This window comes from Mobula birostris, chromosome 4 (assembly GCF_030028105.1).
Source record: "Mobula birostris isolate sMobBir1 chromosome 4, sMobBir1.hap1, whole genome shotgun sequence".
Classification (NCBI taxonomy): Eukaryota; Metazoa; Chordata; class Chondrichthyes; order Myliobatiformes; family Myliobatidae; genus Mobula; species Mobula birostris.
In genome coordinates, this window is record NC_092373.1 from 73,661,190 (window position 1) to 73,676,619 (window position 15,430).

Below are 15,430 nucleotides of genomic sequence, written 5' to 3' on the forward strand. Positions count from 1 at the left end.
ACTCCATCTTCCAATATTTGTTAGTTTAATTGGTTATTTGGCAAAATTGGTTCTCTAACACTGCCAAGCCAGTCTTTACATCTTTGGCTGAAATTAAGCCTTTGGAGTCATCTTTCAGCCTATCAAAGTGTAATTAAGCTGTTGATCATATGAAAACAGATTTTGCAGATTCAAAAAGGTTAAAAAGCCTATGAGCAAACAGGTCTGATTTTTCAAAAGTTTGAGAAACAGTAAAGAAATTATATACTAGGTCTGAAAAACTTACCAACAATGTTTTTTATCAGGCTATGGGGGGAGGGGTGGGGTTAGAGTTAGGGCTTTTTCCCCCACTGGGTGGTTCCGGGGCATGTGTGTTTTCTATGTGGTTGTATTCTTCATCGCCACCATTTTTGATCATCCCGTATTGGTATGTGCTCTGTGCATTTGTAAAGTAGAATAAAATTATGGCATGGTATTTAAATGGATTAATGTAATAAATTGGAATGTACGTGGTTGGAATCATCCTATCAAATGAAAAGAGACTTTTAAAATTATTAACCAATTCCAACCTGATATAACTTTTGCCCAAGAGACACATATCAGGGCGGGAGATCTGAGTAGGTTTTTTGGATAGTGGAGGGGTTTACAATTTCACTCCACTTCTCACAGTAAAACTAAGGGAGATTACATCTTTATTAAATCCAATATATTTACTCAAGAGGATATTGAGTCAGATTTTAATGGCAGACTTTTAATCGTTAAAGGAGTAATCTGTAACAGAAAAGTTGTTTTGGTCAATTTGTACGGTCCTAACTTAGATGATCCTTCTTTTTTTAAAAAAAAGGTATTTGCTTTACTGCCTGATTTAAATGAATATATGTTGATAATGGGTGGGGATTTTGACTGTTGTTTAAATCCTTTGATTGACAAGAGCTTTCAACTTTCATCTAAATGGTTTCCATTATATTTAACTTAGATCGGTCGTGTTAATGCAGTTAAGATGTTTTTCCTGCCAAAATTTTTATATATATTTCAGCCATTACCGATTCTTATTCCAAAATCTTTTTTTGATAAAGTTGATTCAAAAATTTCTTCATTTATTTGGCAAAATAAAAACCCGAGACTGGGTAAAATACATTTACAGAAAGCTAAGAGAGATGGAGGTTTAGCATTACCTAACTTTAGATTCTATTATTGGGCAATTAATATTCGACATATGAAATTTTGGTTACTTGGCCAGGATATACTATCCATTCCTAAATGGGTAGCATTGGAATTACAATCTGTTCAGGGCTATACACTTGGCTCTATTTTATGTTCCTCTCTTCCTTTTGATTTGAAACGCCTCAAACAGGTCTCTAATCCGACAGTTAAATATACCTTACGTATTTGGTTTCAATTCAGAAAATTTTTTGATCTTAACCAATTTGGGCTAGCGATTCCTATTTTAGGTAACATATTTTTTCCTCCCTCTTTTATGGAGCGTGCTTTTCAAATTTGGAAGACTAAGGGTATTTCACGGTTTTTGGATTTAGTTTTAGATGGTTCCCTTATGTCTCTTGAACAATTATCTAATAAATATAATTTATCAAGAATACATTTTTTTAGATATCTACAAGTTAGAAATTTCCTAAGTACTATACTTTCTTCCTTTCTAATGCTTCCTCCTACATATATTTTAGATACTATAATTAACCTTAATCCATGTCAGAAAGGTGCATTGGCTATGATTTATAATATTATTATGAAACTTAGGAAAGCCCCATTTGATAAGATTAGGGTAGTTTGGTAACAGGAATTGGGTTCTATCATTTCCGTGGATGACTGGGGGCAGATTTTACAATTAGTCAATACTTCCTCTATCTGTGCTAAACATTCCCTAATTCAATTTAAAGTTGTTCATAGAGCACATATGTCCAAAGGTAAATTAGCTCGTTTTTATTCTCATATTAATCCTTTTTGTGATAGATGTCCGGGGCAGATAGCCTCTTTAACTCGTATGTTTTGGTCTTGTCCTACTCTGGAAACATTTTGGAGAGACATTTTTAATATTATCTCAAAGATATTGAATATAGATATCTCTCCTCACCCTATTACTTCTATCTTTGGATTACCTAAAATTTCCAGTAATCTTTCTCCTTCAGCCCGTAGAATGATTGCATTTCTTACTTTAATGGCGAAAAGATGTATCTTACAACATTGGAAAAAGCTTAATGCTCCAACTATGTTTTTTTGGTTTTCTCAGATGATATTATGCTTGAATTTGGAGAAAATTAGTAGCAATCTTTATGATTCCTCACTTAAATTTGAACAGACCTGGAGATCTTTTATTCAATATTTTCATTTAATGTAATTTTTTTTTCTTCTTTTTTTTGCTCCATATTTATATTCCCTTCTTGTTTTTTTTTTACTGTTTTTAATGGAGGTCGGGTTTGAGGACGTGATTTTAAGTTCTTTAACTCTACTTGGTTCCAAGTTAGCCCATTGCTTTGCTTTGCTTTTAGTTTAGTTGCACGGTGGGTTTTTTTTTTCCTTTTCTCTATTGACATATATAAATTAGTATACTATTATGTTACCTTATTATATTATGTTTAAATTACATTGTTTGTATCATTTTTTTCTGTATTAATATCTCCTGTAATTTTATTATATTCTAACAGTGTATTAGTGCCTATATGGCTTACCTTTTTGTATACTTATTCAATAAAAAGATTTAAAAAGAAAGAAAGACAAGAGCTCAACCAATTAGTGACTTCCAAATCACTCTACGTCACTTATTAACTCCTTTTTGACTGATTTTGGATTGATTGAATTATGGAGATATTTATACCCTGATAACAGAGAATATTCTTTTTTTTCCTCATGTTTATAAAAAATATTCGAGGATTGATTATATTATAATCCATCCCCATTTCTTGCCTAGTCTTAAGAATTGTGAATATGACGCTATTGCTATATCTGATCATGCGCCCCAGTCTGTCTTTCGAATTTGATGATGTCATTCTTGCTCGCCCACCATGGCGCATGTCTCAGACATTACTGCAGAACTCTGACTTTGTCAGCTTCATTGAAACCCAGATAAAAGATTTTTCTTCTTTTTAATGCTACAGGGGGTACGTCTAAATTAAGCATTTTTATGTGGTCAGGTCATTTCTTATTCAGCTAAGTTTAGAAAAACAGACTGAAGTAGGATTAGATAAGATTTCAAAACAAATTAAAGACTTAGATAATATTTATGCAATCTCCCCTAATATTGATTTATTCAAACAAAGGGTGGAACTTCAATCACAATATAATCTATTATTAACTCATCCTATTGAAGGCTACTTGCTTAAGCTAAAGAGCCAATTTTATATGTTTGGAGATAAAAATAACAAACTGCTTGCATCTCAACTAAAAACGGCTAGAGCCAAAAGGCAAATTTTGAAAATCCGTAGGAAAGATGGTACCCTGGCTTGGGAATATGAAAAAATTAATAAGATTTTTCAAGATTTTTATACTGAACTTTATAAATTTCAATGTCTAGTAGATTCTTCTAAAATGAATGTTTTCTTACGAAAGATTGATTTTCCTCAAATTTCTGTTGAGGATCAAAAAACCCTTGATGCCCAAACTACTGAAGCCAAAATTCATAAAGCTATTTTTTCAATGCAATCTGGTACGACCCCTGGATTTAATGGCTATCCTGTAGAATTTTATAAAAAAATTTGGAAAATTGCTTTCTCCATATATGTTGGAAATCTTTAAGGATTCTATTGTGAAAGGTGATTTACCCTCTACTTTTTATGTGGCTTCTATTTCTTTAATTCTTAAAAAGAATTATGATCCCACTGATTGTGCCTCATATTTCATTATTGAATGTCGATGCTAAGATTCTGGCAAAGATAATGACCAATTGGTTGGAGAATATTTTGGATAAAATTAATTTTAAAGATCGAACAGGCTTTATAAAGGGTCGTTATTTTTCAAATGTTCGGAGATTATTTAACGTTATATATTCATCCTCTTTTAAAACTCCGCAATGCGTCGTCTCCTTGGATGCTGAAAAAGCATTCGATCAAGTCGAATGGAAATATTTATTCAATGTTCTAGAGAAATTTGACTTTGGTGTTAACTTTAATAATTGGATTAGAATGATATATAAAACTCCTATTGCTACTGTTATTACTAATAACTGTAGATCCCCTTTTTTCAGCTTTCATGGGGACAAGACAAGGTTGTCCATTAAGTCCTTTGTTACTTAATTTAATACTAGATCCCCTTGCTATTGCTCTTCGTGAATCTAAAGATATTTATGGGGTTTTTGTGAATGAGACCATTCATAAGATTTCTCTTTACGCTGACGATTTACTGGTTTATATATCCAATCCCAAGGAATCTATTCCTTTCTTGCTAAAATTACTTAATGAATTTGGAGATTTTTCAGGATATAAAATAAATTTTAGTAAAAGTGAACTGTTTCCTTTAAATGAATCTGTTTCTATATATGATAATACTCCTTTCAAAGTCACGGATTCCTTTAGATATTTAGGTGTTATAATCAGCAAAAATATAAGGATCTTTATAAAGCTAATTTTGTTCCCTTGGTAGATTCTATGAGGTATTTGTTTAGTAGATGGAACCCACTTACATTTTCACTTGTTGGTCGCATCCACATAGTCAAAATGATGATTTTACCAAAATTTACCAATATTTCAGAATATCCCTGTTTTTCTGACTAAGAAGTTTTTTGATCGGATCGATTTTATTATTTTATCTTTTATTTGGAATAATAAAAGACCAAGAATTAGTAAATGTCACTTACAGAAGTTGAAAAAGGATGGAGGTCTCGCTTTGCCTAATTTAAGAATGTATTACTGGGCTGTTAATGTGCGATATATATCCTTTTGGTTACACTGGGTTGATAAGAACGATCGGCCAATTTGGGTAGACTTGAAAGCTGTTTGGGTGGATTTGGAATTGAAAGCTGTGAAACAGTTTTATTTAACCTCGTTATTGGGAGCTGCTTTACCTATACAATTATGCAGATTCTGCAGTTGGTTAACTCTTCCTCGTTCTGTGCTAGTCATTCACTGATTCAATTTAAAATTGTACATTGTTACCATTTGACGAAGGACAGATTATCTAAAATGTTTCCTAATGTTGATAGTTATTGCGATAGATGTAAAACTGAGACAGCTACACTGACACACGTTTTGGTCCTGTTCTATACTGGAACAGTTCTGGGAGTCATTTTTTTCTACAATTTCTAAAGCACTTAAAATTAACTTACAACCTAACAAATTAACTGTGCTTTTTGGAATAATTCCTCAAAATATCCGTGGTATCTCTTTGTCTGACCAACATGTTATTGCATTTGTTACATTGATAGCTAGGAGGGCCATTTTGTTGAAGTGGAAGGATACATCGGCACCCATTTTGTCACAATGGTTCTCCCAGGTAATGCTATGTCTTCGTTTGGAGAAAACTTAGAAGTCGAACCTTTGAACCTATGCTTGATTTTCAGAAAAGATGGGGTTCATTTGCTCGTTACTATCATTTGAGTTAATTGATAGATTTCCTCCACGATCTAATTGTACATTTTTGGTACTTTTTTTTCTTGCTGTCGGTTTGAAGCTTTTTGTATGACGCATGGCTCCGGGGTTGAACACCTAATGGGTTTTTTCCCTCACTTTTTCTTGCTTATTAGGGTTTTTTCCCCTCTTTTTTTTTGGTCACCAAAATTTTTTCAATCTTTAAAACAATGTTTTTTTTCTTGAAACATTGTAAGCTTTGCCCACTTCGATGTACTCTTGTTAATTCTGGATAATAATAATAAAAAGATTTGAAAAGAAAAGAATCTAAACAAGCAAATTAGCAAAAGATTCACAAATTTCCAAAATATTTGCTTTGACAAAATCAAAGCTAAATTTCATGCAAAGCTTGATATAGTTTTGCTGATGAAGATCAAACGAAAAATCTTAACGGAGCACAAATTGTAGGTGGGCAGTGAGTAAATCACTGCCTATAATGGCTGTTTTCCTTTAGTTGTCCAATAACTTATTATCTTAGCTTATTTTACATAGATTTACTAGTGAGACAAAATCAATGCAGTTTACATTGCCAAAGAAATGGATAGAAATACATACAGGAGTTTTACTTCAGTGTTAATAATTTAGTATTTTTTGTATAAAGAGAGAGATTATACAAGGTCAGTATAATAAAACTCATGTTTTTATTCACTTTGTAAATTTATACCTTTGTTGATTGCTTTACTTGGCAAATGCATGCTAACAAGAGAAAGACTCCCTTCTTTAATCACTTCTGAAAAATATTTCTCTGGGCATCCAAGCTGTCGGTGTCATGTGATCAAGACTGTTCATTTCAATCATGAAACTGGAGAACTTCAAATATATGGGTTGATTGAAATGGTTGATAGTTACCTGACCCTGCTGACAATTAACTGATCCAAGAAACTTCCATATATTATTTGAATATATTGAATTGTTTCAGAGGATAAAGATTCCCTACTAAGTTCTTGGTGAGTTTGGTTTATTTGACACTTGTGTGTGTTTTCCAGTAGTCAAACTTTTCCTGTGATGCAAACAATGGAAAAGTTATATCTTATCCCTGCAGGCTCAGACAAAAGCACACATCAGACATATTGAGGGGAAATAAGGCATTCAGATTAAATCATGTCAGAGATCAGTTTCAGCTTTTGATTTTATGAATCATCATGATTTATACAGCCTTAATGCACAAATGCATTATTTAAAATTGACATTTTTTATATTTTCTTATGCCATAGATGCATCTCAATCCATTGAGTCTATGCTGGGTCGCAGAGCAATTTCAGCTATCAGCAATCCCACTCTCCACTTATTACCACACAATCTATTCTCTCATATGCCTTTTACTTTACCCTTATTTTCCTATCACACAACTACAAGGTATAAAACCTTGTATTTTCCTGCTTGGACTGTACAAGTAAATATTACAGTGAGCTTTAGAAACAATGAAATCATCAGCAACACACAAATTTGCTGGTGAACGCAGCAGGCCAGGCAGCATCTCTAGGAAGAGGTACAGTTGACGTTTCAGGCCGAGACCCTTCGTCAGGACTAACTGAAGAAAGAGCTAGTAAGAGATTTGAAAGTGGGAGGGGGAGGGGGAGATCCAAAATGTCAGGAGAAGACAGGAGGGGGAGGGATAGAGCCAAGAGCTGGACAGGTGATTGGCAAAAGGGATATGAGAGGATCATGGGACAGGAGGCCCAGGGAGAAGGAAACGGGGGGGGGGGGACCCAGAGGATGAGCAAAGGGTATAGTCAGAGGGACAGAGGGAGAAAAAGGAGAGAGAGAGAGAGAAAAAGAATGTGTGTATATAAATAAATAACGGATGGGGTACAAAGGGGAGGTGGGGCATTAGCGGAAGTTAGAGAAGTCTATGTTCATGCCATCAGGTTGGAGGCTACCCAGACGGAATATAAGGTGTTACTCCTCCAACCTGAGTGTGGCTTCATCTTTACAGTAGAGGAGGCCGTGGATATACATGTCAGAATGGGAATGGGATGTGGAATTAAAATGTGGAATTAAAATTAAAACCTACGCTCTGTCCGCCAGAGAAAGCAGGATTTCCCAGTGGCCACACATTTTAATTCCACATCCCATTCCCATTCTGACATGTCTATCCACGGCCTCCTCTACTGTCAAGATGAAGCCACACTCAGGTTGGAGGAACAACACCTTATATTCCGTCTGGGTAGCCTCCAACCTGATGGCATGAACATCGACTTCTCTAACTTCCGCTAGGCCCCACCTCCCCCTCGTACCCTATCCGATATTTATATACACACATTGTTTCTCTCTCTCTCCTTTTTCTCCCTCTGTCCCTCTGACTATACCCTTTGCTCATCCTCTGGGTTCCCCCCCCCCCCCCTTTTCCTTCTCCCTGGGCCTCCTGTCCCATGATCCTCTCATATCCCTTTTGCCAATCACCTGTCCAGCTCTTGGCTCCATCCCTCCCCCTCCTGTCTTCTCCTATCATTTTGGATCTCCCCTCCCCCTCACACTTTTAAATCTTTTACTAGCTCTTTCTTCAGTTAGTCCTGACGAAGGGTCTCAGCCTGAAACGTCGACTGTACCTCTTCCTAGAGATGCAGCCTGGCCTGCTGCGTTCACCAGCAACTTTGATGTGTGTTGCTTGAATTTCCAGCATCTGCAGAATTCCTCGTGTTTGCGTTTTTAAAATCATCAGCACATTTCTTTGCTTTCAGGGTGGAACTTGGGTATACAAGGAACTGTCTGAAAACATTGACAGTTTAACACCATGAGTTACAATTCCATAAGCACCAATGGCAACTATGAAACAAGCAGGTATCTGTGCGGTGAAGCAACAAGTTTGATGAGACTGGTTTGACCTATGGAGTTCTGCTTCATCGATAAATCAAATTGTTCTGTACTCTTACTGACCCAAGAACAATTTGGAGACCTGTAGTAGTTTCCTTATCTGATGAATAGCTCAATTAGAATGACTATTTTGATAACCCTGCACAAATGTTATCTCCTGAAATATGGACTTACCAATACCTCAGCAGAATAGGATGCAGAATCTTAGTTGAGGGCCTTTTTTCTCTCCAGTTTTTCTATTGAAATAGAAAGCTTTACAAGCATTAGCCTTGAATCCTCACAGTCAACATTATTTTGTGTAAAACTCACCTATTTCCCCTCCCAACCCTGACTTAAGGATTGATCCAGCTGATGCCACAACAGCACATGTCCGGAAGTGCCCAAGTTCCTGGAAAAGATTCTTAGTCGGTAAATATTCCTGCCACTTGGTTGCTGTGAAGGGCCCGTCTCCAAATTTAATGGTAGCCACTTCTACTCTCTGTTTCAGTTCACACAACAATTCTTTGCTGCTCAGCTTCCTTGATCTTCTTGTTCCAGTGAAATTCACAGCATACTTATTCATAGCAACATAATTGTTTTTGACAGTTTGTAGACGGCGATTGAGACTGCTTGAAGAGCTGTCTTCATTCCAAATAACCCACTCACCTTTAAAAAGTGGGTTTATTTTGGTTGTTTTTGCAGTTTTGATAGGAGTAACTAATTGCATCTTTACTTGTTGTGTCCTCCTGGTTAAGTCCATGGTGGTTGCAGATGCAGGCAAACGATTCTTCAAAGCAGAACTCTCTTTCGAAGGAAATTCTGCCTTACCGGATCTGTTGTCAGCAAAATGAACTTTAGAATTTGACTGTGCTTTCTCAAAATGAGTCAAAAAAGAACCTTGTTTGGCATTGTCATTACTTGTATTCTTCTCACCATTCAATGCCTCCTGCATGTCACCTTGATTCAGTACCTCCAGCATGTTGTCGTGATTCATATTAAATTGCACTCCCAAGGTCTCACCATCCAATCTATTTTTAAGCAACAGATCTTCTTTCCAAAACAACACTTTCTGGAATAAAGTGTAGATGCAGGGAATTATGACACAAGCAAAGACACAGACCTTCTTCACAGACTTTCCAAGTGTACGAAGAGCCATATCTATTCACAGCTATGTTCAAACTATCAAATGCTGAATATTTCAGGAAACCTGCAAATAGAAGAACAATTGTATACTTGATCATTTTAGTTGTCACTTTTAGCATACCTTGGTATTTTGAAATTTGCAGCTGGCATGAAACTCACATTCTATAATAAGTGAAAAAGATTACATCGACTTCAAAGTAAGACAGACTAGAGAAGTTGGTACACCAGCTTAGATGACTATTTGTTGCATCAGCTCAGTTCAATATGTAATATCCCCTTTGAACCATGAAGGCTCGCTCTAGATGTGTGTGCAGGTGACAGAAATATTTAAAACCATAAAATGGGTTTCTGTAATAAACTTTTCTCTAATAATTTGTTTCACAAAAGAAAGAAGAAATGTCTTTTCAGTTTTCAAGCAGGTGGGAGACAAATGGCTGTGTATCAGAGGATAATATGTCCACTTGATTGCATAACATGCAAGTTTATATTAATGACAGCAACTTGGACTTCTCTTCCTTAGTTACTTTTGAGAGCAAGGCAGCCAAATCCGGGCTCATCAAAAAGGTTTTAAGACCTGCCTGCAAGGAAGTGTGCAATAATAATAGTATTCTTTACAGCAATAAAGAACTAAACTGGTGTTTCATAGTCTCCCACGACTTTGCTACGTAGCACGGTGAGAAGAGCAAAAGTCCTTAAATTAACACAGTCCTCAGAAGGATTGGTAATGAGATGCATACCAGGAGGGAGATCTTATATACAATAGAACAGTGACAGTGTCAGTCCAGATGAAGGACCTCAACTGAAATGTTTCTGTCCATTTCCTCCAGCATCTGCAATCCCTTGTGTCTGCAATATAACAGTGCCTTAATCGAAGGTTATGGGATTATAGTAGTAAAGTGGTGCCAAGGTAAAAGGTCCGTCATGATTTTATTGAAAGGTGCAACAACATGAGATGTTGAATGGCCAATTTCTAATGCTGATCCTTATACTCTTAAAGCATCATGACATTGCTAGTTTCATGTAAGAAAACACAGTTGAACCACAAGACTACTGGTCTCCAATCACCAAGCCACAGGCATGTGCTGCCGGGCTGCAAGGAAACGATATGAAACGATGAGTCAGCTGCACCTTTCCTCATTCCGTCACGCACTGTCGAACTTGAACAACCACACCCACCCCGCCCCCACCGGTCAGCCGGTCCGCAAGAATATCGTCAATATTAAACCGGTCCGCGGTGCAAAAAAGGTTGGGGACCCCTGATGTACAAGGTTACAGAGCACTACAGGCCCTTAGGCTGAACTGTTACTTTGCCTAGTCCCATCAACCAGCACTTGGAACAAAGTCCACTATACCCTCCCCCTCCATGTATTTATCCAAGTTTTGCCTGAATATTGAAATCAAACCCTTGTCTGCCACTTCCACTGGCAGCTCATTGTACTCTCTCCACTCTTAGTTCCCCCTCAGGTTATCCTCAAATATTTCACTTTTCACCCTTAGCCTACGACTAGTCAACCTGTAGATAATTATCCTCACATCCTTTGATCAAATCCATTTAATCTCCAATGAGGTAAAACCAGTTAGGCAGAAAGCCATGCAATCCAGAGACCACTCCCCACCCAGCCCATTAGCTCAGCAGTTCACCAGGAGTGAATCCTCAGCTGCATGAGCACAGCGACAACCAAGGTACTCATGAACTACATAAATTCTCCAGAGAAAAATAAAAACTGTTATTAAGTCAGTAAATAACTGGGGAAGAACATAATCAGTCTGCACTGAGTCACCTGAGAGACCTGTTGAAATCTTCTGTTGTGAATTTAGAGGCCTCTAACTGCTGTTTGTATACAGTATGTAACTCAAGAGTGCGCTGTTTTATTTTTCTAGTGACAATGAAGCAACTCATCTTCTGAACTTGGTAGCTGTAATTTGTTTTGGGAAGACTTCAAACTTGCATTCTACACACCTAAAAATATCATGATAGAATGTTCTAAAAAAATATGTAGAATTAAGACTGTAAGGGTGGAGGTTTCAGAGAAAGGAAGGATACCATGATACAATTTGAACAGCATTGAGAATTCTAAATGTAAGGTGTTGTATGACAGACAATGCAATGAGACTAATCATCATACAAATCTCAATGGGGCTATTTTGACCTTGTGATTTACTGGCAGAAAGCTCTCTGGACAGTTACCTGTTTGCTGAAGTTGACCATACATTCCTATGATGCTAATTTAATTAACTGGGAAAAGAATCTATAAGAGAATTTAATGCTTACCTGATCAAGCTTTTTTCCAATTCAATTAGTGAGGAACAAGTCCAAGGAAGTAACTTGACCAGTTCTGACCTACACTGCCTATCAGTAGGATTCCAGTTATCAAGTGATATTGGTAGAAAAGTGTCCGTCAGCTGAAGTTGGTGTGCAGAGGATGAGCAGCTGTCAATCCTATTTGAATAGAATTAGCCACATGTCCGGTGTAATCAATATGATAAGGCTACTGAACCCATCTTATGCATATTAACACCCATCAAACACAACCAGGTCCCACCTTAGTGACTTGCATATAAAAGTACGTTGTGCAATAAGCTTAACAGGAAATCCTGAAAGAAAATCATTTCGCCAACTAGCTCAACAGAAACATAGAAAACCTACAGCACAATACAAGCCCTTCAGCCCACAATGCTGTGCAGAACATGTACGTTAGAAATTACCTAGGGTTACCTATAGCCCTCTTTTTTCTAAGCTCCATGTACCTATCCAAGAGTCTCTTAAAAGAAAGACCCTATTGTATCCACCTCCACCACCGTCACCGGCAGCCTATTCCATGCACTCACCTCTCTCTGCGTAAAAAACTTATCCCTGACATCTCCTCTGTACCTACTTCCAAGCACCTTAAAACTGTACCCTCTCGTGTTAACCATTTCAGCCCTGGGAAAAAGCTTCTGACTATCCACACAATCAATATTGCAGAAACGTGTTCCAAACCACAATGATTCAGTTTCAAAATAATTCTTTTATACCAAATCACAATTCATGACAGGTTGTTAAGTTTCCCAATTCATTTGACTGATCAAAGGGGTTCAGAACCTGAAATGGTGATATCTTATAGGTATTTTATTGAGGGAACTTGACATTTGTTATTTTTCTTCTCTAAGGATACTCAATAAAGGACAGGTTTTAAACCCTTTAGATACTATTTGCATAAATGAAAATATTTAATTAACAGAATCAACATCCTTTGGAGACTTCATAACTATCCATACCAAATATCATAAATACCGTACTGGTGAAAGAACCCAACAAAATATGCTTCAATCAGCTATTATTGGAATGGTGCATAACTTTTTCCGACTAATGCCAACTCCTTTGTACATATCTAAAATGCTCACCAGAGCTCTAAGCAGCTGTTTGGCGAACAAGTTTTACCAGGACAGCTGATCAATTACAATTATCACACGAAATCATGCTTTGTGACAGCAACGGTATGCACACAATAAAAGTTTTGTTTTGAAGTACGCAAGAGTCTTCAGATTACTTTGCTGATTATGCCAGCAATGCCATTTGGAGCTTAATTCCTTAACCATGTACTAATGAGTACTAATGAGTGCCCGTTACTAACCTAGTTGATTTCATTTAGCTGGTGATATAACTTTACAGGTATCTGTTGGATAAAACACAAAACACAAGCTCCAAATCGTCATTTCAAAGATTTTACCGAATCTAATGGCACTATTCATATTTTAGAGGTTTTCCCTGGTGTCCTGGTCAGTGTTCATCCCTCAGTCATTACAATGATCCAGGGCTATGGAATTCATTTGTAGGAAATCTGCTACAGAACTTGAGACCAGGTCTGATTGAGGATTAAATCCTAGTTCTTCCATTTCTCCATGACTTTACCGTGTATTGACTAAACCCATAACTGAAGGAATATGTTTTTTTAAAGCACGGTGCTGAGATCAGTGGCATATATGACCATAGAAAATCACTTACATGCAAACTGAGATCACATGGCATTTCTAGAACACGCCTGGGGTTGCTGAATTCGGATGAGATTAGAAATCATCTTCAACATCATCAGAGCCTTAAGGACTCCAAAGCCAAAACCTGAAAGAATAAAGAAAACTCAATCCTTTAGAAAGACAAAAGACTGATACATATGGAAACACATACATTCCCACCAAGTAATTTTGATATGCATTTAAATACTTAGTTAGTAAACTCAATATTTATGAGGTTAACAGTTGCTTTGCTCTTTTGAACTTTACTGGAGGAATTCAAAATCCCGATGTTAGCTAAAGTTAACAAGAACGTAACACTGATCATGATAAAGTCTGAACATTCATGCATTCTTCTACACAGTAACTTCATTTGCAATTATCTTTTGACTCTCTCAGTAGCCTTTCCACCACAACCACTGAATCAAAGGGTCAATGGAATAAGCAGCACAAGGGGGAGGGCAAGGCTCAATGCTTCTGCTGCTACTTGTGAATGGTAGGGTGAGGGAGAGGCTTTGGGGTTTATTCATTCTTTGGGGTTTCTTGTTTATGGACATCACTATGAAGGGCAAGAATATCAGGCTGGACACTATACAGTACTTGATATTAAATCGAACCATTTGAAGTTGCAATGCTTTTAACAGAATGCCATACATGGTCAATTGACTGGAAACTTTTAAAAAGCCAAACATAAAGGAACAAAATGTACAAAGTGATAATTGCTGATATGTACAATGATAATTGAAACTGGTTCAACTTAGCTAACTACAGATGTTGAACCGGTAAGCACATTTATCAGTTATACTACAATAAGCAGTGGAATTAGAAAATGAAATTGTACTGGAAATGCACTGCCCTAAAGAGTGGGCTGAATTTAACTCAGTGCTAGAAATGCTCATAAAAATTTTTTATTTATTTATTTATTAATTAAGCAAGCTAGAAAGTGGAATAGGCCTTTCCAGTCCCTCAAGCCACGCCACTCACAATCCCCAATTTAACCCTAGTCTAATCACAGGACAATTTACACTGACCAATTAGCCTACAAACTGGTACACCTTTGTACTGTGGAAGGAAACTGGAGCACTTATAGAAAACTCATGAGGTCACAGATAGAATGTACTAACTCCTTATAGGGAACAGCGGGAATTGAACCCAAGTCTACAAGCTTTAAATTTTCTTCAAATCACATTCACTAAAAACAGCTGCATTACAGGGGGGTAGTTTCTACAATTTTAAAAGTTTATTACTTCAAATACATGAAAACTATCATGCCCAACCCACTATTGTTGATAGCATGTTTTGTAGTCACACACAAAAAACTGATAAGTGCATCTCAAGCCTGAAGATGACATGTGGACTTGAAACAAAAATAAGCCATAAATGAAGAAGGCAGGCCTATTTCTGCATCATTTGGACAGGAGTACCAATTTTGTAGGAAGAATTGTTTTCAACCGTTTTGTTCAGTTATTGCCAGACCCAGTGTGTTAAAATACTATTAGGGCGTTATTTCAATCAGTGAAAGCATTTCATAGAAAAATAGGTGCAGGAGTAGGCCATTCGGCCCTTCGAGCCTGCACCGCCATTTATTATGATCATGGCTGATCATCCAAGTCAGAACCCCGCCCCAGCCTTCCCTCCATACCCCCGATCCCCGTAGCCACAAGGGCCGTATCTAACTCCCTCTTAAATATAGCCAATGAACTGGCCTCAACTGTTTCCTGTGGCAGAGAATTCCACAGATTCACCACTCTCTGTGTGAAGAAGTTTTTCCTAATCTCAGTCCTAAAAGGCTTCCCCTTTATCCTCAAACTGTGACCCCTTGTTCTGGACTTCCCCAACATCGGGAACAATCTTCCTGCATCTAGCCTGTCCAATCCCTTTAGGATTTTATACGTTTCAATCAGATCCCCCCTCAATCTTCTAAATTCCAACAAGTACAAGCCCAGTTCATC

General features: G+C 37.1%; 1 protein-coding gene across 12 annotated transcripts in view; it reads right to left on the reverse strand.

Annotated features, from left to right (window-relative positions):
* LOC140196415 (beta-galactoside alpha-2,6-sialyltransferase 1-like) overlaps positions 1–15,430 on the reverse strand; it is a 127,465-nt gene that overhangs the window by 21,671 nt on the left and 90,364 nt on the right. For 11 of the 12 annotated variants that reach the window (XM_072255572.1, XM_072255571.1, XM_072255570.1 and 8 more), the window contains 2 exons: positions 13,474–13,587; positions 8,676–9,552 (listed from right to left, as the gene is read on the reverse strand). In XM_072255572.1, the coding sequence (XP_072111673.1) occupies positions 8,676–9,501 (826 nt within the window). In that variant the 5' untranslated portion in view covers positions 9,502–9,552; positions 13,474–13,587. Of the gene's footprint in view, positions 1–8,675; positions 9,553–11,760; positions 11,929–13,473; positions 13,588–15,430 lie in introns of all 12 variants that reach the window. The other variant, XM_072255573.1, reaches the window with a different exon arrangement.